We start from the raw sequence: 23,614 nt of genomic DNA, 5'->3' as shown, positions 1-23,614 counted from the left end.
AAATGTACTCACGTCCTCTGGTTTTCCGAGAGCGGCCGCGGCGCAGGAGCTCAGCCTCCTGACGAAGTCCTCCGAGAAAGAGATGGCCGGTAAATTACTTTGGAAGTCAATGAAAGGCATCTTAAGAACTGCTGGACAACTGCTGACAACTCTGTTTGAAGACGAGGACGAAGACCAGTGACAAGACAGCAAACCTGCTACTTCCGGTTATACCTTTCAAAATACGTGCGGTGCGTGACAGCGATCCAAGCCGCTGCTGCTTTCTGTTTCTGCTAATAGTGAAGGGAGATACTAAAGGTGTCCTATTTAAATGGTTATTTTTGAATACTAATGAGTCAGAGGTTTTACCGAGGACAGGTCAAAAAATAAAGCCACCCTTTATGTTTTGCAAGTCTGTTTCCTCAATGTATGGCTTTATTTTGAAAGTACAATCGGATGTAACCTAATGCATTGAGCTGGCTGCAGGCAGGCAGCTCCAATGAAAACCAGGCTGGAGCGCCTCCGCCGGCCGGCCCCCATCATTCATTTTAAAGAAATGATCGGAAAATGAACTATTTTACTCAGTGTGGTACAAAGTATCCAGAAGTCATACTTGAGTAACAGTAAACACATCGTGTTAAAATGTTACTAATACACTAATATTTTTTGATTATCGGAATCAGTGTTTGTTTTTTATTGGATAGCCAAGGTAAAAATCAATGTATTTAAAAATGTTGTACTTTGGCTCTGATGCAGCATGCAATCTGCAAAGTAACTAATAACTAAAGTTATCAAACAAATGTAGTGGAGTAAAAAGCACAATATAGCCTATGCCTCCAAAATGTAGTGGAGTGGAAGTATAAAGTAGCAGAAAATGGAAATACTCAAGAACAAGTACCTCAAAATTGTATTTAAGTACAAGGCTTGAGTAAATGTATTAGTTACATTCCATTACCGATTATAATGTATATTACAGTAAATGACACTTTTTGTGGTTAAAAACACGACATAACAGAAATCAAGACAACACATTCATTCACAACAGGATGTGCAGGTAGATAGCAGCTGTTTATTATAGGATTATTACTGTACATAACAAAAACATTTCATACATCACACAGTCATCAGTCAACCAAACAAACAAACCAACTGCCTGAGTACAGCCTTCAGATTTTGGGGTTATGATGTGTCTACAACATGTCTACAATACAGCATAGGTGTCATTATTGAAATATGTCCATCGCGACAGCTGACACCCATCCTTCACACCAGTGATGTCACACCTACAAAAAAACATTAAAAATTGGTCATGGTTACAAATACCAAGGTCATATTATGCTGTTGTAAACATATGTGCAAGCAGTTGCTGTAGCTCTTTGCAAGTAGGCACTGAATCAAAAAGTCAGAAAACAATCACGTGAAAACAAAACTAGAGATTGCAGTATAACAACAAAATGAAGTAAGAGTTTGCTACATGAAGCCTGAATGAAAAATGTTAGATAGCCCAAAAACAGCTGCCTTGTGTAAACTGTTAAATGACACTCATGGCTTGCTTTGAGCAATGCTGGATTAAGTGGCTGCAGCCATCGTTCAGTACACTCACCATGGGAATACTTGCAATGTTTGAGTGCCTCACTGAAGCCCTCACATAAACTCAGGTCATTCTGGGTGGTGGCACAGTCCAGAAACTGTTTGACCTCAAAGTGACAGGGGCCTGGCTGGGATGGAGCAGGCCGAGGGGGCTCCTGGAATAATACAAGCAAGGAAAGAAACACATCACACACTTGAGTTAGAATCTCACCTTTCTCAACAGCAGAGTTGTTGCAAATTTCCAAAACTTCACAAGTAACAGTCTGGATGTTATTTTGAATCAATAAGCATGACCCGGATGTCTTCAAATATTAGTCATTTGGTCAATCACTTCTGTATCCCAAATAACTGTACATCCTGTAAATATATAAAGCAAAACAGTTCTACCTCAAGTGCATTGGGTCTCAACCTGGGGTTCAGGTTTTATTGAGAGTGTTTGTGAGAGTCAAAGTGTGTGTGCACATGAGTTGTGATTGGACACACACACACACACACACACACACACACACACACACACACACACACACCCCTCTTTTTGGCACTTTTAGGATTTTATGAGTTGGAGCCTGGACACACCAAACCAATATCAAGACAATACCAAGAACTAGTGGCAACTAAGGCAGACAGTTGCATCACCTCGTGTTGCCTCTGTCTTGGCCAAAAAGCTGCATTGATAACAGCCAACTGGCTCCTATGTTCTTCGCCCATATGAGAGGAAATAACTCTCGATAACACCAGGTGGCTCTAGTAATCTTTATTTGACATTCCAAAAGGGAGAAATGGAAGACTTGTGACTGCTGATACACACACTGTTATAAAAATGCAAGTGGAGAAAACTCTACCTTTGAACATTTCCAGGCAGGTGAGGGGACAAAAACACTGATCACACTCCACCTCTTACCTGGTACGTAGGCTTGGCTGGCTCTACACTGTTGCTGCTGCCCCCACTAAACGCTCCTGTGAGGGCGCTACCAACGACATGGCCCACAGCTGAGCCTACTGCCACCCCAGCAGCTGTGGTAGCCATCTGGGCCATGAGGCCCGGCCCTTGGGACTGAGCTGGAGCTGGGGCCAGGGCAGCAGGAGGTGGATGAGCAGGGGCCGGAGCATGGGATGGAGCTGGGCTACAAACAGAACGAACACAGTCCACAGTGTAATTTATTATGTAGAAGACAACTTTAAAAGCTTGTGTTACACCACCACCTCTCCTTCCCGTTCAACTGTATCAGAAATGTAGACCATGAAATAAAGGGATGAATTCTACCTTCATACAACGCACTGCAACAATCATATTTATTATCAGCCAGGAGTTTTTAGCCTCAGTTGCAGAAAAAAAAAACAGACAGTACCTTGTGTTGCTACTGTAAAAGGTGAGGTTGAGGTTTGTTGGTTGATAAATTCCTCAAAACAATTAAAGAAAAAGAAAAGAAAATCACCTGTCAAACTGTCTGACAGACTAAATGATTAGTCAGGAGCAGTTATCCAGACAGTGTTATTTAATTAAGCTGCACAGAGGATGGAGGACAGAGTGTAAACCAAGCAGGAAGGACTGCTTTCACAAAATCATTCACATCTTTTAAATACATTTTTATATTTAATTTCTGTATTCATACAGCGATAGTGTTGCTCTCTAACATTAGGAACCCCCACTGACAATGACTTGTGACATTATAATTATGCATTGCAGTCCCTTCATGATTGTAGATATTCAGTCAACTATTGTCATAATGAATACCAGCACACGTTCGACTGTCATATGTTGGAGTCCTGAGGCAACTAAATAAGCACGTTGAGATGTAAAAGCTTCCAGCAGCCTTCACAGCTCCTTGTCCTCACTACAAACCTGCGCAGCAATATTTTGACTTGCCTCACCTTTCACACAGTGACCTTGCCAAAGACCTAGGTTAACTTCATGTTAGACCTGACATGATGATCTCAGTAACTTATGACGCAACAATAATTGGACTATATGCCGTCACTTGTATAAAGTAGTTATTAGTGTGGCTGACAAACTATCTCGGCTATACTATCAAGAACATATCTATTTTTAATTGTTAATATATGTTGAATTAGCGCTTCTTCCTCATTTTAAAAAGAACACTTGAGACAGTGAGAGCTGTAAAGTTCCTGTAGCTGTATTTACCTGGGTGCTGAGGGACGGCTGCGGCTTCCTCTGGCCATCTCTGAAACGACACACACTTAAACTAGATTTATTGGTGAACCGATCTAAAGTACAGAGGAACCCTGTCGAAGCTTCTAGAAAGTGCTACTTTAGCAGACTGCTCTGGTCACCACCGGCTCATGCACTCATGCAACTAACCTTGTGCAGCTTGCCGGTTAGGTGCACAAATATCGCGAGACTTAACGCGCTATCTCAAAATCCCCTGATCTGTGCCCCCTCCCCTCCCCTCCCCTCCCCTCCCTAAGACCAAGACACTAGGCCATGGATGTATTATTCATGGATGTATTATTAGTGGATACAGGACCGGAAAATGGCCGCCGTTGATTTCAACGGAGTTGCTCGCCTGGCGCATACGCCGAAAAAGTTTCTGACTTCCGGGTTTACTTCCGCGTTATGGGGCCCATAGAGCATGCGCAGTTGAGTCACCCCCCATGATGCTCTGGGGCCTCCCATCATGCCCTGGGGCAATGAGAACGAGCAAATTGCGTTCTGGATAAGCGCCGCGCGCTCATGAGTGCTTGTGGATGAGTTTGAGCTGTAACGACAGGTCTACACAATCAAATGATGGATTTATAGCGCACATCAACCGACGATGTTCTCAGAGTCATGGTTATAGACTACACGTGGTTAATTTGTGTTGTTTTATTATTTCTAAGTAAGGATAAAACGTTGTTCTCCGCTGTTTTCCTAACCCTCCTCCCGGTCGTATGCATTTGTTTCAGCGAAGTCAATCGGTGGATCGATGGATTATCATATTCATGTTATGTTGTGTGTATTTGTGTGGTCCGATCTGTCATAAACAACCGATTACATGTTACGGGGCGCGTTTGTGTCGCGGACTCACGGTGCCACAGAGATGGGAACTTTTTTTTTTTCTGTGGCCAGAGCGACTGTCTGTTTAGTGTTTCATACTGTACACAGTGACTCAACTAAATCACACACTGATGGCACTACAGTCTACACATGTGAGACACAGTAATTATGGCACATGTTCCACCAAACACTAACAAAGTGATACAGCATGTCCAGTCTCCTCTATTCAGGATCCTGACTCTCCCTTTCAGGCGGAGCTGCTGTGATGTGTAAACAATGTTGTGTGCGAATCCAATAAAGTACAAATATCTCTACCGAAGTGCAAGTGCCATTATTCATGTGCATTAAGTTGATTGTGTATATGTATAAAAAATAATTGTAAAATATTTCCAAGGCTCAAACAAATCTGTCCCAAGTAAAAATTGTTTAATTTGTGATTACAGTTAGTAAGAGCCAAGTGAGAGAATAACATGTGACTGCATGTTGACTGTTGTTTCTTACTTTCTTTAAATAGAGAACGCTTTGACATTACTTAAGTAAAATGTGCATTTCTTAATTAATTGTATCTTATATTTTTCTATTTTATTCATCTTTATTATTTATTGCGTTGTAGTTTATACTTGCATCATCATCATCAGCTCTACTGCAGACTGCATAATTCCAGGCCATCAGACTGAGACGGTTCAAACCGTAATAAAAGGTCGTTATGACAGGATGAAAAGGATATTAAACAGTCATCAGACCCTGGTGACACACATCACCGACACTATCACATGCATGGTAAATAACTTTTAGACTTTTCCACAGCAGTGGCACTGGCAGTAAGTGAAAATGCGGTCATTCAGCGGGTGATTTAACGCCAAAATACCTTTAGAACTGCATTTAAAATACATCACATTAAAATATGAAACTTGTATCACAACGCTGTCTTGAAAAAGACTCACCCTGGAGTCATTTAATTCACTTTTCCCACCACGTTTAGCCCCGTTCAGAGCTGTCATTAAGCCAACAGGCATCCTCGCTCCCGAGACACAGCACGACCGCGCTTGGGAGTTCACGCACACAGCTGTGACGTCACCATTGAAAATGAGACTTTGGGGGGGCTTTTCTGGCCTTTAGAAAACTTTTTGACGGTTTAAAAGTCCATGACTTAAAAAAATGGAATACAAAGATTAGCAATTAACAGTGGTGACAGCTGGAGGTGTCCTGAGAACAGTTTTACAGGCTTCTCTTTTACTATTACGGCTTATGGGAAAAATGCTTTCTGGGCCCCACAAGTGTATCCGTCTGCGGCCTGCAAGAGAGAGGCGTGTCGAGTAGGGGGCGTGTCGTGTAGTGACGTCACTACAAGACACGCCCTACACACGGTTCTTAAAGGGATATGAACCCAAGCAACTACTAATACAGTTTGAGCATGTTCCAGCTGCACAAGCAACGTTTTTGCCCTATAATAAATATATTCAAAAGCGTACAAATATTATCATTATTATTATTTCCTTAAGTGGGAAAAGAGTTTTTTAAGGCAGGATTTAATATGTAGATTTATTTGAAAAAAGGGGCCTATGGTAGACCATTATAAATGTGAAAGTAGTAAATTACAAAAGTAAAAGAATGCGATGACTCCTTAATGGGGAATTCATTTATGAATCACTCCATTCTGTAGGTTACTGAGGAGAGAGCAGTGCTGCTCCCTTGCTTTCTCTCGACATCAGCAGGGTTGTCAGCAGCATTGGCACAACCCGGGCTCTGGGAAGCTGTGGGCCTACAACATTCTCCTGGAGCCCAGTTATTGGCCCTCTCTCCTACCTGCAACACCTCTTGGTCTTTGTTTGGCATTCTGATTCCTTTATTCCACCCTACAACACCACACATACTCCTACACTCATGCACTCACATCACTGATTATACCTCTCTCCTACCTGCAACACCTCTTGGTCTTTGTTTGGCATTCTGATTCCTTTATTCCACCCTACAACACCACACATACTCCTACACCCATGCACTCACATCACTGATTATACAGACCACACACACAAAATCCAATCATGGCGTGTATCTCCCTCCTTTGTCATGGCCGTTTTGTGACAAGTAGCCATTCATCACTACTGTTTTTGGTCTGTCAAATGAGAGGGAGATCTTATCACATTAATTTGGAATCTGGTACTTTATGTATGTATGTTTTTTTTATGAATTCATGTCATGTGAATGGCTCTGAAATGTAGAAACTGAATATGTTCTACAAAAACAAACTATATAATACATAGAAAAAAAATACAAAACATTTCAAGGCTTCTCACACAATTTATTGTGTTTTTTCCAATATAGCCGGCTGAGAAATGCCTCAGAGGAGAGGGCTATTTCCATTTTGGCCTTGAAAGCTTGGAGCTTCACAGTTGCCTCCTCTGATAAGTGCCGGACCAAGGCTTTCTCCATCATTTTCAATTCACTGTCAATAAAAGAACAAACATTAAAAAAGGTTTTCAATTACATGTTGCATTACACATTGAAATATGTCCATCATCAATTCTTTACATATTAATCTTACCATGGTTCATATTTTGGTCCCCTTTTGAACCTGGCTACAGCCTCTGGCACTGTCAGGTCACATTGTTCAGCCAGGGTGTGAACTGTCACCTAGATAGGATGATTGACATTTGTTAAATTAAAAAAAAAGTCACTGAACTGAATGTAGCCTTATGTTGTGTCCAGTTTGATATTATTTTTTCCTTTTGTCAAATCTTATAGTGTAAGAGGCTCTGTAAGATTTGACAAAAGGGGTGAAAAAAATAGTCTAAGAACGTGGGTCTGAATGAACCAATGCTCTAAAAATTTTAACATTACACATCTGTGTTCTATTTCAAGGTTCTTTCAACTACAAGTGTGAGATGTGATATTAAAAACCCTTATGTACAATATTAAACACAGTGCCAATATTAATAATTTAATGTAAATGAACAAATCATGTCATACTTCTGGTAAGAGCACATTGAAGATGTAGGCAACCCAGTCTGTTAGCTGCCTCGCTCTTGGGGTTTCCCTGATTACTCCAAACAAGAATGAGACAACCTCATCAAGGTGCTCATCCTCGAAGTAAAGGGTTGGCCTCTCCTTCCTGGGTTCCCATTCTGAGACAAGCTCCCCAGTTATGATAGCCTGAAAACAAATAGTTACTTTAGAGGATGGTTATGGTCCATATTGATAGTATATCAATGAAATGACTCAAATTTCTTTTATTTGGAGAAAGACTTTCTCTTTGAAATGTAACTAATGCTATGGTAATTATCTCTTCATGCTGATATACTTACCTCAAGGTGTTTCCTTATTGAAGTGCTCCCCTTCATGCAGTCGATTAGGTCAGCACACTGAAGTTGCCGCACCCGCTGTGCTTCTTTTACCGCTTCCTGAAATTTCAAAATACATTTCTCACAAATAATCCTAAAAACTGTACGTCAATAATTTTTGAGTGGCTTCTCACTAACCTCCAGCAGCTCAGGATTGTCCTCACATTCATTATTCTAAACAATAACAATACCATTAATATCATATAACGAATGCACTCAATATGGAATGTGTAATGATGTTGTCAGTCACTTACCAACTCTGTTGGATGGACAATTCGAGGCTTTTTGGAGTAGCAGTGGTCTTCCATTGCCCAAGGGTTTTCGTCCACTTGTAATGGTTCCTGCTGACAAAGGGAGCAAGAGTTTGGCCCTTATGTTAGTTCATGGCCACCATGAATATCACTCAGTAAAGATTGGGATGTCACTTATTTTTACATTTGTGTCTTCATTAGCTTGTCTTTTCCGCTTTAGTCTGAAGACAGGGGAAAGAAGCCCATGAATCATGTCTTTTCCCTCTTTGGTGAAATGGGCAAACCGTCTTCCATGCCTGAAGAAACAAATGATACAATTAGAAAAATAGTCATAAAACTGAGAGGGTGACCTTTTCTACCAGATAGGGAAACAATAGAACACATAATTTTGGCAAGCCACTGTAGAAAATGTGCTAGCCAATGCCCACCAACTGTAAATTTTAAGTCCAGTAAAGCTTTTACAATAGGAAAAATAATTTTCAGTCAAACAGTTACACAAGCATGAGCAAAAGAAAACATGTAATTGTCTGGCAGCCGGTGTTGTTGAAACAGATATATTTCCATGTTAAATCAAATCAACAAAGAACAAACAAAAGGATAAATCAATAATACCCTTCCAGGTGTAGGTTTTCCATCAGTACTGCACACCACCATCTCCGCAGAACTGGCATGTCGTCCTTAAAGGAAGAGCACATTCACACAATCCACAATGATTAACTTCATGCACATGTATATTTCTGTGTTGCAACATTGCCTTAACGATCCAAACTGCTAATGTTAAACAGGAATTGACCATTTGACAAATTTATCTGTTAGTCAATGAGCAAATGATCTGTTCAACTTACAACAGTGAAGTCGAACGGTGCATCAAGAATGAGGTACCAGGTATACTGTAACAGAAACATTATACTTGTTACAGTATCGATTTTATGTTCAGCAAATTTTATGCTTATGTGATTGTAATCTTACCATTATCATATAAATGCCACAGTCATTGCCATGTGTCTGTTGGGGAAGTCCCTGAACCATGAGAGTAAAACATGTCAATATATCAAATACAATTTATTAATAAAACGGATACCATTGCTTTGATCGGACAGGTCAGGTTGTATGCGTGTGTATACTAATAAGAAAAAAGTTCAGACATTAGTGTAGGAGCAAAAATATTGTGCATTTAAGCACCTCGCTATCACTCAGCAAATACATTTACAGTATCCGTTGCAGGCCGCCCTCTTACTGGTGACACAGACACAGAATGACCCTGTGATACTTCATTCCCATGAAAGCAGTATTTTCTCCACATTAAATAGTACAATCTTAAAGACATTTACCTCTATTTCGTGCCCTGTTTTCTCAATCCAGGGACCTGGAACCAGCTGCTTTGCAAGATCACTGTTATAAAAAAAAAACATCATTATGACACTATTAGATAGTATGTGCAGTCAACAAATTGACAACAATTGTAAAGAAGTCAACTGAACGTGACTGCCATCATCAAGCGAACCAAAATGAGCAAGTCAGGAGAACGTGACTGCCATCATCAAGCTAACCAAAATGGGCAAGTCAGGAGAACGTGACTGCCATCATCAAGCTAACCAAAATGGGCAAGTCAGGAGAACGTGACTGCCATCATCAAGCTAACCAAAATGGGCAAGTCAGGAGAACGTGACTGCCTTTAAAAATAAAACAATGGAGGTAAACATGCAGAAAAGTTTTCCTGAGATTTTACAACTGAAGGTACAGATGCAGAAGAAGATAATTGGGAGTTAGTGTATTTTCTATATTCATGCCAAAAGACAGTAATAAATGTAAATAAAACTCAGTTGTAAAATCACAGACATTAGTCAAGGGAACGTCTTTGACTAAATAAAAGTACACTGCATGTTTTTTGCCTTAAGCAAGTGCGATAACCATCATGTCCAAAGCCCTGTTTTCTCATGTGATACTGAGAGTCAATGAACATAATTTCTTTCTGCATTGGCTTCATAACCTGGAGAACATAGGAATTACAGGGTTAATATATATATATATATATATATATATATATATATATATATAAATAAACAAACAAACAGGGTTAAATATAGGATTACACTCAAAGTATTGACCAAAATCTTGTCATTGAACAATTTGATAGGTATATGAATGGAATATAAGAAGGGGCTTTCAAAGAGCATATGGAGGGTGAGATGAAGGCTAGGACTAGAAGAAGAAAAAAAGAACAGCAAATTATGGTGTACATACATTTCATAACCACGTGAAGTTACAGTAATAACAATATTTCAATCCCACAGCAGAAGACAACACAAATGTGCCACAAAGCAAATGACAGGCAGTCGTGAGTGAGCCTTTGGAGGACAGTTCTTGACAATGCAATGAACAGCTTCACAAATAAACTTGAACACAAAAGTGAACTTACACACAACAGGAAATGCCCAGGAACCCAAAGAGGAATGACAATGGCATCCATGTATTGTGAGTTTACCTAAACAAAAAGCACAATTACATATCCATTTCTCTGTTATCTTGTTATACATGACGAAATATACTTACGGGCAAATAATGTGAAGGGTTGCAGCTATTTGGTGGCAGCCATGTTGGGGGTGCATACAGGTCAACCACATGAACAGATTTCCCCTGAACAAGAAAACATTCAAAATTAACAAAAAATGTGTGATCCATAGACAGGATTGACATACAATGAATAGGCGCCTAGGCCCAATGATAAACTGTCATAGAATGACTTGACTATTTAGACTAATGAGCACTGATAATTATCACCGTTTTGGGGTCTTTTGTTTTTTGTAATACATATTCTTTATCCATTTGAAAACTGTACCTGTATCTGCAGGATCTCCTGGACAAGGAGCAGACAAGCATTTCCCATCTGTGAATATATGCACAGTAAGTATAACAGTTTAAAATATCAAAGCTTATAATTCCAGAAATAACCACACAAAACCTCTAAATAGGTTAGTGTTCCACTTAAGAGTGGGTACATTTAAATGACACCAAAAAGTATTCCTTATCATTCATTTAGAATTCTGATAACTTGAAATTGGGTACCTCAGAATCCATGTCCTTTCGAAGCCCCAAAGTTTGGAAATTTTCCCTCGTCAGGCAAGTGTTGCCGTCTTTGACGATAAGTTCATGTTTTGGTGCTTTATCATGTAGAACGTAGTCCAGCTACGATACATAAAAAAAATAAATGAGTATATTGTTCTTGCATGTGGAGAATTTCTCAATACCAGGGATAGACTGACGAGTTCCCATTTTCCATGTCAACATGCCCAATCTATTATCTGTACTGTGTTGTTTGTGTGCATAAAAGAACTATATCCTCAAGGTAGCTTCAGTAACATGTGGGTGACATATGTCATAAGTAGTTATTCTTAACTTTGGCACTAACAAATATTTTTTTTCTTCAAATGCAGATCTGTCCCCTTTATTGGTTATGTTTGTCTTTGATTTCCAGTAGGCTGTATTGGTCCTGCATTGGTAGATACCTTTGATACAGTTGTTTTAACATACCAGTTGTTGTTGCTCTGGGTGGTATCCTAATGTCCAACAGGATCGACATGGTTTGAGGTTGCAGGTCTGTGTTACAGCCTCACAATACAATCCACAGCCTGCAAGACAGTGTTCATCACCCACAGAACTTATTTTACAATGCACAAAACAGTATTCAAACTATGTGGCTTCAAAAATAACAAAGCAATACCTTGGTATTCCTGTGCCGCAGAAGTTGTAGCAGAGGAACCGGCGGAGACAGAGGAGGCTACAGAGGCAGGGGTCGCAGCAGAGGAACCGGCAGCTGCAGAGACAGAGGACGCTGCTGAGGCAGGGGAGGCTCCAGGGGCACGGGCAGAGGAGGCTCCAGAGGCAGAGGTCGCAGCAGAGGAGACAGAGGACGCTGCTGAGGCAGGGGAGGCTCCAGGGGCACGGGCAGAGGAGGCTACAGAGGCAGAGGTCGCAGCAGAGGAACCAGCAGCATCAGAGACCGAGGAGGCTGCTGAGGTGGCTGCTGAGAAGGCTGCTGAGGCACGGGCGGCATCAGAGATAGAGAAGGCTCCAGAGGAGGGTGCTGAGGCACGGGCGGCATCAGAGACAGAGGAGGCTGCTGAGGAGGCTGCTGAGGCACGGGTGGCTTCAGAGACAGAGGAGGCTGCTGAGGCACGGGTGGCTTCAGAGACAGAGGAGGCTGCTGAGGAGGCTGCTGAGGCACGGGCAGCATTAGAGACAGAGGACGCTGCTGAGGCAGGGGAGGCTCCAGGGGCACGGGCAGAGGAACCGGCAGCTGCAGAGACAGAGGACGCTGCTGAGGCAGGGGAGGCTCCAGGGGCACGGGCAGAGGAGGCTCCAGAGGCAGAGGTCGCAGCAGAGGAGACAGAGGACGCTGCTGAGGCAGGGGAGGCTCCAGGGGCACAGGCAGAGGAGGCTCCAGAGGCAGAGGTCGCAGCAGAGGAACCGGCAGCTGCACAGACACTGAAGGGAAGCGACGCGCTAGTGGCTGCAGAGGTGCTGGAGGCTGTAGAGACAAAAAGGACCTTACTTTAAAAAATTTATTAAAAAGAATGAATTTAGAATTATATCAAAATTAGAGATTATTAAGTAAATACTGAGAATGGCTTTTCCATTTGAGTCAAGGATGACATTTCCATTAAACGCTTTCTTCAATCCCTCAATGGCCTGCTGGTTGAGTCTCTCATTACGGTGGTGTAAGATGTTGCGCATCAGAAAAACATGGCTTGATGAGGAAAGAGAGTTCAGGAAGTAATTGTTTTTACGCATTCCAGAAAATAGCTGCTCCACTGTCTGGGAATTGAGCCACCCACATAGTTCTGGTACTACTCCGATGCGTCTCAAGGAATCCTTTTCATCTTTGGTGTTAAACTGATGAAAGGTGTCATACAGAGCATAATGATCTGCAGAGCCTGTTTCGGGATGGCCATCAAGATCCGGTGGGCATTTTTTTAACTGCAACCACGGCAAACTGATCCGTAGTTTCCCATTCTTGGCACATGAAATGTTCTCTGGTGTAGCCTTCACCAGTCTTCCTTCATGTGGGCTGAAGGGCAGTCTCTCTGGCTCTCGTAGATTGGTGTGAGTCACTAATCCTCGTGCAAAGTCGTATATTACAACGTTTGGGAAATGTTTAAATGACAGCAACAAGTCCGTGTAGTCTCTTGGGCTTTCAGCTCTTATATTGAATTTAACAGCGTTTACAATGCCACAAGGGCACATGATGACTGCCCAGCCACCTTCAAATGGAAAATAAAAACATTGACGTGTCAGAGTATTCTTAAACATTAATTGTTTTTCAGTGCACACAGATAGATGATGCAACAGTATATATATATATATATATTCAATGTTTTACCTGATGCTCCCCAAACTTTTTCAAACACTTTGTCATAGGTGCTCCTGGTTTTCATTTCATCCCTCAAACGCAGGAGGAGGTCCATTTTGGATCCCTTTGAGTCAACACCACACTCACGAACAAGTTTCCTCAAAGTATCAACCTACGTGAACACAGTCACAAAAGCTGTAATTAAAACCCAAAAGTATTTTTCAAATAATCTAAATAATTTAACAATGTGTGTATAGCTATCACATGTAAACAAAATATTATAAATCACCTTCAAGTTCATTAGTTCGCTTGATAGACGTTCCTCTGATATGTCAATGTCAGCTTTTTCTCCCACAGACTTTTTGGTGCCAAGTTTGGCATACTCTGTATTGAGTATGACTTTCCCAGCTCTCGTATGAGGCCCAATCCATGGTGCCCATTTATCATAGGATGGAGATACTTTGCAGGGATTGTCTCGATTACCTTCATAGTCAAACAATGGATTTTGTGTTATAAACGTGGCAAACACAAGAGCACAAATGCAAGTATACATGTGCATTATTCCAAGCTACAATAGACTGATATGAATTTATGAACACTTCTTTTAACAGTACTGCAGAATACTCACTTCATATAGCCATTCAGGGCTACAACTTACTTTTTAAAAACCCTCTGCAAACAATTTCTTTGTCAACAGACTGCCAGAATGCCTCAACATCCACATGGCCATCAAACTCAGGCGGGGGATCTTCAATGTCACTCACTGTAAGACAGGTGGTTAGACATGTTCCTTGAAATCAGTGTTGTGTTATTGTATTGGAAATGTCAAAAGAAATGAACAAAACTTACCTGGCATACTAAAAACTCCCTTCTTGTGTAAATCCATAATGACGACAGGTGGATGGACCCCACAATTTACACACGAATAATTATAATCATGTGCTGTCAGTGCCTCAAAGTGCAGAAAACCATGTAGAATGGAGTCATGGTTTGGAAATTTCTTGTTGTTGGTTTGTTCAAGGGTGTCAAGAGCCCTCCCAACTGCAGTATGATTCTATGGAAATATTTGAAAGATAATCATGGTAAACAATTACATCTGAGAAATTTGAATATGACTGACTACAATACTTCAGTGGTGGATCCTTAGATCTTTTTCACGGCAGCCATTTTGACTTGAGATAGTAGGACAAATACAGGTGTTATCAATGATACTAATTAAGGTTCTGTTTCATTTAGTGTAGCAGAGCTTTTCTAATGAGCCGACAATGCGCAAAAGCAGCACCCTGACTCTGTTTGGCCTGAATGGAATGGAAACTAAATTAGTATCATTGGTAACACCTGTATTTGTCCTACTATCTCATGTCAAGATGGCTGCCGTGAAAAAGGTCTACAGCTTAACATGGTAAACAACATGTACATAAGTCATCAGTTGATTTAAACAGGACATAGAAATGAAAACAAAATGAATGAAGAATACCTGCACAGACTGTCTCAAGAAAAGACAAAGATGTAATGTTAGAATGACGTGGTCGTCAAAGTTGTGCAGCCCCTCAGTCCACTCCTGGTAGCGGTAGAATGTTCCACATATCCCACACCTCTTACAATATGTGGACACATCTACAGTATAAGAAACAAAAATAATACTAGGTGTAAGGATAAAAAAAATTAGTAATGTGATTTTTCACAATTTGACTAGATGCAAGAAACATAAAATGTAATATCTGTGATTAGACTGCAATTTGCAAACATTATGCATTTCTTAAAAATACAGACCTTCTACTACACCCGTGAACATCACAATCTTGGCTTTCTGCGATATCAAGATTGGTTCAGAAAGAGGTACCCTTCCTGGACACACCGCACAAAATGTTTCTTGAGGTATTAGGTGCTGTGGCAATGTGTTTCCATTTGATGGAGAACTGACATCTTTTGGCAAGAGAGTTGGTATTCTCTTGTCCTTCAGCAAATACTCAACCATTGCCATCAGACCAGTTCCTTCTGGTGGATATACCAATGTTGTCTCATGCCCAGTGTTGTGTTCATCTTGATGTCCATCATTTTCAAAAATGTCAAACACATCGGAATCTGTTGATCTAACTTTTTGAAAAAGTTGAGGATGTGTTTGGTTCAAGTGCCATTTTGCAATTGATTTATGTGGACAGCTGTTCTTCTGCTTAGCACAAGGGCAGTGCCAAGTATTTTTTTTCCTGTCAAAATAAACCACTACTCTCCCTAACCTAGAGTAATATAATGTGCCACTGTCCTTCACAGACACATACATTTTTGATGTTCCATTTTCAAGTGTGATTTCTTCACTGAGAGGGCATCCCTCGGACTCAGCTGTGTTTTTTTGTGAGAGACACAAGTGCATAGTGTTTTCAGAAATCCATCTTTTATCCACCATATCTTTCAGAACCTCTTCTTTGAGAGTTACATGGCCTACTGAAGACAAGGGACAAAAAGAAATGGATTTCTGATGGATGCACTGAAATCCCATTAGGCCACTTCTTCTGGCAAACTCTCCCGCCCGTCTGCATTGCTCCACCTCACACAGTATTTTATGTTTCTCTCCCCAAGTACAATTCTGAACATGAATTGGAGTAATCGGCCCGGAAAATGTTCTTTGGACAGCAAAAATTCCATTCTTTCTGTCTATGCATTGTGATGGCAGATGGTGAGTTGATGTTATGTCAGTGATTGATGATGTGTGACGTCTCTGTATGTGTACTTTTATGTTTTTTTTATTAACAATCAAATTACAAAAGGTGCAGGTAGTTTTCTTTGGCCTTGATTTAAGTAATTCAACATTTCTGCTTTGCTGAAGGGTAAAGATGGTTGGGTAAGAGGAGAGAGAGGAGGCTGCAGGAGAACAGGCAGCATCAGAGACCGAGGAGGCTGCTGAGGTGGCAGCTGAGGAGGCTCCAGAGGACGGTGCTGAGGAGACTGCTGAGGAGGCTGCTGAGACACGGGCGGCATCAGAGACAGAGGAGGCTCCAGAGGAGGCTGCTGAGGAGACTGCTGAGGCACGGGCGGCATCAGAGACAGAGGAGGCTGCTGAGGACGGTGCTGAGGAGACTGCTGAGGCACGGGCGGCATCAGAGACAGAGGAGGCTGCTGAGGCACGGGCGGCTTCAGAGACAGAGGAGGCTCCAGAGGAGGCTGCTGAGGAGACTGCTGAGGAGGCTGCTGAGGAGGCTGCTGAGGCACGGGCGGCTTCAGAGACAGAGGAGGCTCCAGAGGAGGCTGCTGAGGCACGGGCAGCATTAGAGACAGAGGAGGCTGCTGAGGCATGGGTGGCATCAGAGACAGAGGAGGCTCCAGAGGATGGTGCTGAGGAGACTGCTGAGGCACGGGCGGCTTCAGAGACAGAGGAGGCTCCAGAGGAGGCTGCTGAGGCACGGGCAGCATTAGAGACAGAGGAGGCTGCTGAGGCATGGGTGGCATCAGTGACAGAGGAGGGTGCTGAGGCACGGGCGGCATCAGAGACAGAGGAGGCTGCTGAGGAGACTGCTGAGGAGGCTGCTGAGGAGGCTGCTGAGGCACGGGCGGCTTCAGAGACAGAGGAGGCTCCAGAGGAGGCTGCTGAGGCACGGGCAGCATTAGAGACAGAGGAGGCTGCTGAGGCATGGGTGGCATCAGAGACAGAGGAGGCTGCTGAGGCACGGGCGGCATCAGTGACAGAGGAGGGTGCTGAGGCACGGGCGGCATCAGAGACAGAGGAGGCTGCTGAGGCACGGGCGGCTTCAGAGACAGAGGAGGCTCCAGAGGATGCTGCTGAGGCACGGGCAGCATTAGAGACAGAGGAGGCTGCTGAGGCATGGGTGGCATCAGAGACAGAGGAGGCTGCTGAGGCACGGGCGGCATCAGAGACAGAGGAGGCTCCAGAGGACGGTGCTGAGGAGACTGCTGAGGCATGGGCGGCATCAGAGACAGAGGAGGCTGCTGAGGCACGGGCGGCTTCAGAGACAGAGGAGGCTCCAGAGGAGGCTGCTGAGGAGACTGCTGAGGAGGCTGCTGAGGAGACTGCTGAGGAGGCTGCTGAGGCACGGATGGCATCAGAGACAGAGGAGGCTCCAGAGCTGGCTGCTGAGGCATGGGCAGCAGTAGAGACGCTGGAAGTTGGAGACCCGCTGGCAGCTGCAGAAAGAGGGGAGACTGCAGAGATGGAGGAGGCTGCAGTATTAATGGAGGCCAGAGAGACAAAGCAAACATATTTTAACTGAAAACTGTGAGAAATGAATTTGCATGTAAATGTTAAAATATAAAAAATATCTAAACAAAGGAATACCTAAAGTATTGCTGCAGGTTTTGACATGACATATGAATAAATCCTGTCTGGTGACTGTGCGGCCACAATAACAGCAATGGTGATGTGGCGTTTTGACACAGCCTCGCAGGCACCTGTACATTTTATAACCTGCAAACAAATAGAAATTGGATTTACAAACAATTTGTGCATGAAATTCTTATATATATATACCAACAACATTCATGCACACATTGGTATAAACTACCGACCTTAAATAAAGAACAAATTTACAACATTGCACAACACCTGCATGGACGTCTCTGGATTTGAAATTAAAACATACCTCCATGACGAACAGCTGCCCTTTCGTGGCACTGAATGTGTGCAACAATATTTGCATATTCTCCCTTTTTCAAACAGATAACACATGCATGTGTTTGATCTGTGGAAACCACCTGAGGTTTATTACCATCAATGATGATGGTTGGATGGAGCTGAAAGCAAACATAAAAGGTTTTTTTTAATTTGTGCACACAACTCTATCAAAAACACATGGATGTAACCTCATGATCCAGTTTGGCCAAATAATTTCTGTTACCTTGACAAAAACCTGATGGCACATAGTTAAACCCTCAGTAGAAACCCATACAAATGGCTTTCTCTGCACTGTATTAGTTCACTTCTTTATACATAATATTTAGTAAGCTAGCAGGGTGGCTGTTTATGGCCTGTTCATCTGTTCAGGGTGATGTGCATTTATTCATTAAGAAACTGTAACTTTTGTGACTGTAGGAAGTACGTGTTTGAATGTAAATTTGAACAATAACTTCAACCAAACTAATGGTACAACACAAATGCTTGTGGACAAGCTCTCAATTACTGATATGGCCGTTCATGTCAACGTCGACCTGGTCATAATAATCAAAAGTATGCTATTACTCATTTTAAACTGCTGCAATAGACCACGCTGAGAATAATGTTTTTCAATGAGCACGTTAATATTATAGCAGAGTCACAATTTGTAAGTTACATTTCATCACATTGCTGGCTACGTTACAACACCCACTAGCTTAGATTCACCCTCTGAAACTTTGCTAACGTTACCCCATTTTGCGAGATGCATTTTGCTGAGTTTAAACAGCAACGGGCCGGCCTCGTTTTGTTTCTCCGCTTATATTTAATACTATGAATAAATATCTTACTTGCTTAGTCCATCGCTGAATACAGCTATATATTATATACATTTATTTGTTTATTAAATAAATTACGCTGACACTTACAGTCTGCATACGGTCGGACATTCTTCTTCTTTTACGTTTGGTTCACTTCCGGTTTGGTTTAGGTTTTGGCGGGTCTCATTTGACATCTCGCGTGGTTCAACGTGATTTTCCCTTGTGTAGGGGGCGTGCCGTGTAATGACGTCACTACACGGCACGCCCCCTACTCGACACGCCTCTCTCTTGCAGGCCGCAGACAGACCCAGGGCCCCATGGGATTTTTTGTTGCAATACCGCGAGTGGCCACTGGAAAAAATCGGCGTGCCTGCTGAGAGGCGTCGTCATATCCAGGTTATATTATAGATCCATGGCGTATGCGCCAGGCGAGCAACTCCGTTGAAATCAACGGCGGCCATTTTCCGGTCCTGTATCCACTAATAATACATCCATGATTATTATTGTATAGACTATACATTTTCCGGTCCTGTATCCACTAATAATACATCCATGATTATTAGTGGATACAGGACCGGAAAATGGCCGCCGTTGATTTCAACGAAGTTGCTCGCCTGGCGCATACGCCGAAAAAGTTTCTGACTTCCGTCTAAATCTAGTAATAATGGTCACTGGCTAATCTGTGTTTTGAATATTGATGAACAGTATAGTATTCTCGCTAATATCTATGGCTTTAACAACCCAGCTCAAAATAAATTATTACTTACAGAGCTTTCTGATAATATCAAAAATCTAAAACTCACCTACCTACTTGCAAATGGAATTGTGGGAGGAGATTGCAACATGGTTTATGATGAATATCTGGATAGATGCCCTTCTAAATGTCAACACAGCTCTCAGAACCCTGCCTTATCTCATTTCTGTGGCAATCATAACTTAGTAGACCCCTGGCGCCATGTGTACCCTAACACTAAACAATACTCCTGGTTCAAACCTAATAATACATTAAAATCCAGAATCGACTTCTGGTTAATTTCTTCTTCAATGATGCATTCTGTCTCAGACTGCTGTATGTCAGCAGCTCCTCTATCTGATCACTCGGTTATTAAGTTGAGTTTTAAACCCCCTGGTGGCTGCTGCAGAAACAAGGGCTACTGGAAATTCAATTCATCCTTATTAAATTGTCAAGCGTATTGTGATGGTATAAAATCTCTAATTGCTGAAGTGATGGCTGACGACACTATAATATCCTATGTTTCAAGGTGGGAGTTTTTAAAATTCAAATTTCGAGAATTTTCCATTCATTTTGGGAAATCATTTCACAAAAATAACAAACTAGCAGAACTTAATTTAATTAAAGAAATAAACATTCATTGCAATAAGGCATCACCAACTGACAATGATAAACAGAAATTACTAACTCTGCAAACAAAACTTGATGAGATTTATCTCAAAAAAGCAGAAGGGGCCTACATAAGATCCAGAGCTAAATGGTTCGAAGATGGTGAAAGAAGTACAGCTTATTTCTGTCGATTAGAAAAAAGAAGGCAAGAGAGAAATTCAATTAAAACCTTATTAATTCAAAACCAACTATGTACAGATCCAACCTTGATTTCAAAGGAATTGACTTCCTTTTACAGTAAGTTATACTCGTCTGCCTTCTCTGCAACTGATTCAAACTCTTTTTTCAACCATATCAAGGATCTTATCCCCTGTATTGATGATGATTTTGCAGAGTTATGTGAAGCTGATATTACTATTTTTGAGCTGGATAAAGCTGTAGACAACTTGTCTTTAAATAAATCTCCCGGCTGTGATGGCCTTACATCTAATTTCTACCGACACTTTTGGGATCTATTAAAAAATCCTTTTATTCTCATGTTAAAGGAGGCAACTGATAATTTGTCTTTTCCTCCCACTATGAAACAAGGTATAATTACTTTAATCCCCAAACCGGGTAAAGACTCCAAGATATTGGATAATCTTAGACCTATCACGTTATTGAATACGGATTATAAAATTGTAACCCTTGCTTATGCCAATAGATTAAAGAGTAAACTAGATACAATTATAAGCGACTCCCAATCTGGATTTATGAAAGATAGATCCATTCACAATAACATCCGTTTGGTGATCGATCTCCTAGATTATAAACATTTAATAGACGATGATGGCTTTATTTTATTTCTTGATTTTTATAAAGCCTTTGACTCTATCGAACACCCCTTTATTTTTCAGTGTTTAAAACTTTTAGGCTTTGGGAACAAATTTCGTGCCACCATAGAGTCTCTTTATGATAATGCAAATAGCTCTATTTCACTACCAGGAGGTACATCACCAAGATTTGCTATCAAACGTGGGGTCAAACAGGGCTGCCCTATCTCTCCATTCCTCTTTATAATTGCCACAGAAATGCTTTCTATTTTTATAAAAAATTCAGACATTGCTCCTTTAAATGTTATGGGGCTACCTGTTGTCATTAGCCAGCTTGCAGATGACACGACCATTTTTATGAAACACCTAACTGAGACCCCCAAGATAATACAAGCAATTAATACGTTTTCCAATGCCTCTGGGCTTAAACTTAATTTGAATAAATGTGAGTTGATGCCAATTCATCAAAGTGATTTAACAGAAGCATACAACATTCCTATAAGATCAGTTGTCAAATATTTAGGAATACACATATCTAAAAACCCAACTGAAAGAGAAAATTTGAATGTGCAGAGAACAATAACTGAATGTCAAACTAAACTTAACTCCTGGTTATTGAGAGACATTAGTTTACTGGGGCGTGTCTTTCTTACTACGATGGAAAGCATATCGAGATGTATTTATCCAGCATATTTGTTGGCCATTCCTAACAGAGCCATCAAGAAGGTCAACCAAATTAATTTTGATTATATTTGGAGGAAAAAAATTCACTATATTAAGAGGACAGAAATGACCAAAGAATACAAAGAAGGGGGCCTACAGGCTATCGATTTTGATTTCATCAATGGAACACTGAAAATTAACTGGTTAAAATCTTTCCTTAATAATAAGAGCTTCTGGTATCATATCCCCAGAGAAATCTTCATGAAGCTTGGAGGTATTAATTTTCTGTTAAAATGTGATTTTAATATTCAGAAACTTCCGGTCAAATTATCCCTGTTTCATCAGCAAGTCCTTTTATATTGGAAACTTTTGTACAATCATAATTTCACCCCACACAACACACCGATATGGAACAATAGATACATTACAGTTAAAAACAAGTCGTTGTATAAAAAGGACTGGATGGATAAAGGTATTTGGTCCTTAATTCATTTGACCGACGATGATGGGCATGTGATGACATATGAACATTTTTGTCTTAAATATGATCTAGCAGCTGATCGTAATTCTTTTGCTTCCATATTGAGAGCCATCCCTAAGCCTACTTTAAACTTAATTCAAGGGATTGTTTCAAACTCGACTCACATTTCTCCTAATCTTCCACATCTCCTAGTTGGAAACTGTGATTTCGAGAGTATTAAAATTCCTAATAAAACAATTAGAAAGATGCTTGGTGACATCACAAACCCTTTATTGTCTTTTCGAAACTCCATTAAACAAGTATTCCCCAAAGATATCATATATTCTTTACGCACTAAATACTTAAAATTTCCCATAAATCCAAAAGCGAAAGAAATCCATTTTAAAATTTTAAATGGTGTGTACCCATCTGGTGAACTATTACGACAGAGATTTGGTTTTGAAACAAACAAATGTGAATTTTGTGATGATATTGAAACCTCTGATCATTTATTCTTTCAATGTATGTTTTCCGAAGCACTTTGGACTGATATGCATGACTGGCTGCACATAAAGATCCGACTGGAACCCTTTTCTCAAAAAGACATTATCTATGGAATTGTTATGGACAATAATGAATGGGACTTTCTGGTAAACAATATACTCATCCTCGGAAAATGTTATATACACAAATGTAAATACATGAAAGTGAAACCTAGGTTCTATGTGTTTCATAATGAGTTTCTCTCTTTCACCAAAGCCCTTAACATAATGAAAAATAAATATGCAATGAAACTTTTCAGTTTATTTGAAAAATATGATCTGCGACAAAAGCCCTAGCTATAATATTTTATTTTATTTTATTTTATTATATTTCATTTATTTATTTCTCATGTTAAATCTCTATTCTGCATTACTCAGTGCACCTGCTCCTTTTGGAATGTTAAAATTGATGTAAGCCATGTTGTTTGTACATGATTTTGTCAATAAAGTTGGAGAAAAAAAGAAGAAGAAAAAAAAAAAAGTTTCTGACTTCCGGGTTTACTTCTGCGTTATGGGGCCCATAGAGCATGCGCAGTTGAGTCACCCCCCATGATGCTCTGGGGCCTCCCATCATGCCCTGGGGCAATGAGAACGAGCAAATTGCGTTCTGGATAAGCGCCGCGCGCTCATGAGTGCTTGTGGATGAGTTTGAGCGGTAACGACAGATCTACACAATCAAATGATGGATTTATAGCGCACATCAACCGATGATGTTCTCAAAGTCATGGTTATAGACTACACGTGATTAATTTGTGTTGTTTTATTATTTCTAAGTAAGGATAAAACGTTGTTCTCCGCTGTTTTCCTAACCCTCCTCCCGGTCGTATGCATTTGTTTCAGCGAAGTCAATCGGTGGATCGATGGATTA

The 23,614-nt window shown here is 41.1% G+C and overlaps 4 protein-coding genes across 5 annotated transcripts in view; all 4 read right to left on the bottom strand.

Annotated features, from left to right (window-relative positions):
- Positions 1-199, bottom strand: part of ddt (D-dopachrome tautomerase) — a 37,820-nt gene extending 37,621 nt beyond the window's left edge. Inside the window, exon 1 of the mRNA XM_084383006.1 lies at positions 13-199. Within this exon, the coding sequence (XP_084239132.1) occupies positions 13-120 (108 nt within the window). The 5' untranslated portion in view covers positions 121-199. The remainder of the gene's footprint in view (positions 1-12) is intronic.
- Positions 200-1,028: 829 nt separating this feature from the next.
- Positions 1,029-5,805, bottom strand: chchd10 (coiled-coil-helix-coiled-coil-helix domain containing 10). Of its 2 annotated transcripts, XM_084343251.1 has the most exons (5): positions 5,509-5,805; positions 3,713-3,752; positions 2,471-2,693; positions 1,583-1,724; positions 1,029-1,262 (listed from the first exon to the last, which is right to left on the bottom strand). In XM_084343251.1, exons 2-5 carry the CDS (start codon positions 3,748-3,750, stop codon positions 1,243-1,245), a joined length of 423 nt encoding a protein of 140 aa, XP_084199377.1. In that variant the 5' UTR covers positions 3,751-3,752; positions 5,509-5,805; the 3' UTR covers positions 1,029-1,242. The 2 variants fall into 2 exon arrangements, with proteins under 2 accessions (XP_084199377.1, XP_084199376.1); XM_084343250.1 differs by lacking the exon at positions 5,509-5,805 and having other exon boundaries at positions 3,713-3,883.
- A 1,042-nt stretch (positions 5,806-6,847) lies between these two features.
- LOC311264033 (uncharacterized protein) lies at positions 6,848-10,793 on the bottom strand (the record flags this gene model as incomplete). The annotated part of the gene is made up of 13 exons (XM_084364562.1): positions 10,710-10,793; positions 10,576-10,641; positions 9,488-9,548; positions 9,126-9,176; positions 9,002-9,046; positions 8,769-8,833; positions 8,341-8,452; positions 8,160-8,246; positions 8,044-8,079; positions 7,870-7,965; positions 7,535-7,717; positions 7,110-7,198; positions 6,848-7,010 (listed from the first exon to the last, which is right to left on the bottom strand). The coding sequence occupies exons 2-13, from the start codon at positions 10,620-10,622 to the stop codon at positions 6,848-6,850; spliced, it is 1,035 nt and encodes a 344-aa protein (XP_084220688.1). The 5' UTR covers positions 10,623-10,641; positions 10,710-10,793.
- A 4,244-nt stretch (positions 10,794-15,037) lies between these two features.
- LOC311264028 (uncharacterized protein) lies at positions 15,038-19,097 on the bottom strand. Its single transcript, XM_084364551.1, has 5 exons — positions 19,036-19,097; positions 18,099-18,249; positions 17,795-17,923; positions 15,280-17,679; positions 15,038-15,123 (listed from the first exon to the last, which is right to left on the bottom strand). Exon 4 carries the CDS (start codon positions 17,599-17,601, stop codon positions 16,258-16,260), a length of 1,344 nt encoding a protein of 447 aa, XP_084220677.1. The 5' UTR covers positions 17,602-17,679; positions 17,795-17,923; positions 18,099-18,249; positions 19,036-19,097; the 3' UTR covers positions 15,038-15,123; positions 15,280-16,257.
- Positions 19,098-23,614: the final 4,517 nt, after the last annotated feature.

Source organism: Pagrus pagrus (assembly GCF_965226575.1).
Source record: "Pagrus pagrus genome assembly, chromosome: 2".
NCBI classification, from domain to species: domain Eukaryota; kingdom Metazoa; phylum Chordata; class Actinopteri; order Spariformes; family Sparidae; genus Pagrus; species Pagrus pagrus.
The sequence above is the reverse complement of the archived record's forward strand: the minus strand, read 5'-3'. Positions and strand labels throughout refer to the sequence as shown.

Excerpts from the sequence above, each read along its gene's own strand:
- chchd10 (XM_084343251.1), bottom strand. The coding sequence starts at position 3,750 with ATGGCCAGAGGAAGCCGCAGCCGTCCCTCAGCACCCAG. Across the intron at positions 1,725-2,470 it reads CAGCCAAGCCTACGTACCAG|GAGCCCCCTCGGCCTGCTCC; the intron begins GTAAGAGGTGGA and ends GTATTATTCCAG. Across the intron at positions 1,263-1,582 it reads ACATTGCAAGTATTCCCATG|GTGTGACATCACTGGTGTGA; the intron begins GTGAGTGTACTG and ends GTTTTTTTGTAG.
- LOC311264028 (XM_084364551.1), bottom strand. The coding sequence starts at position 17,601 with ATGCCTCAGCAGCCAGCTCTGGAGCCTCCTCTGTCTCTGATGCCATCC.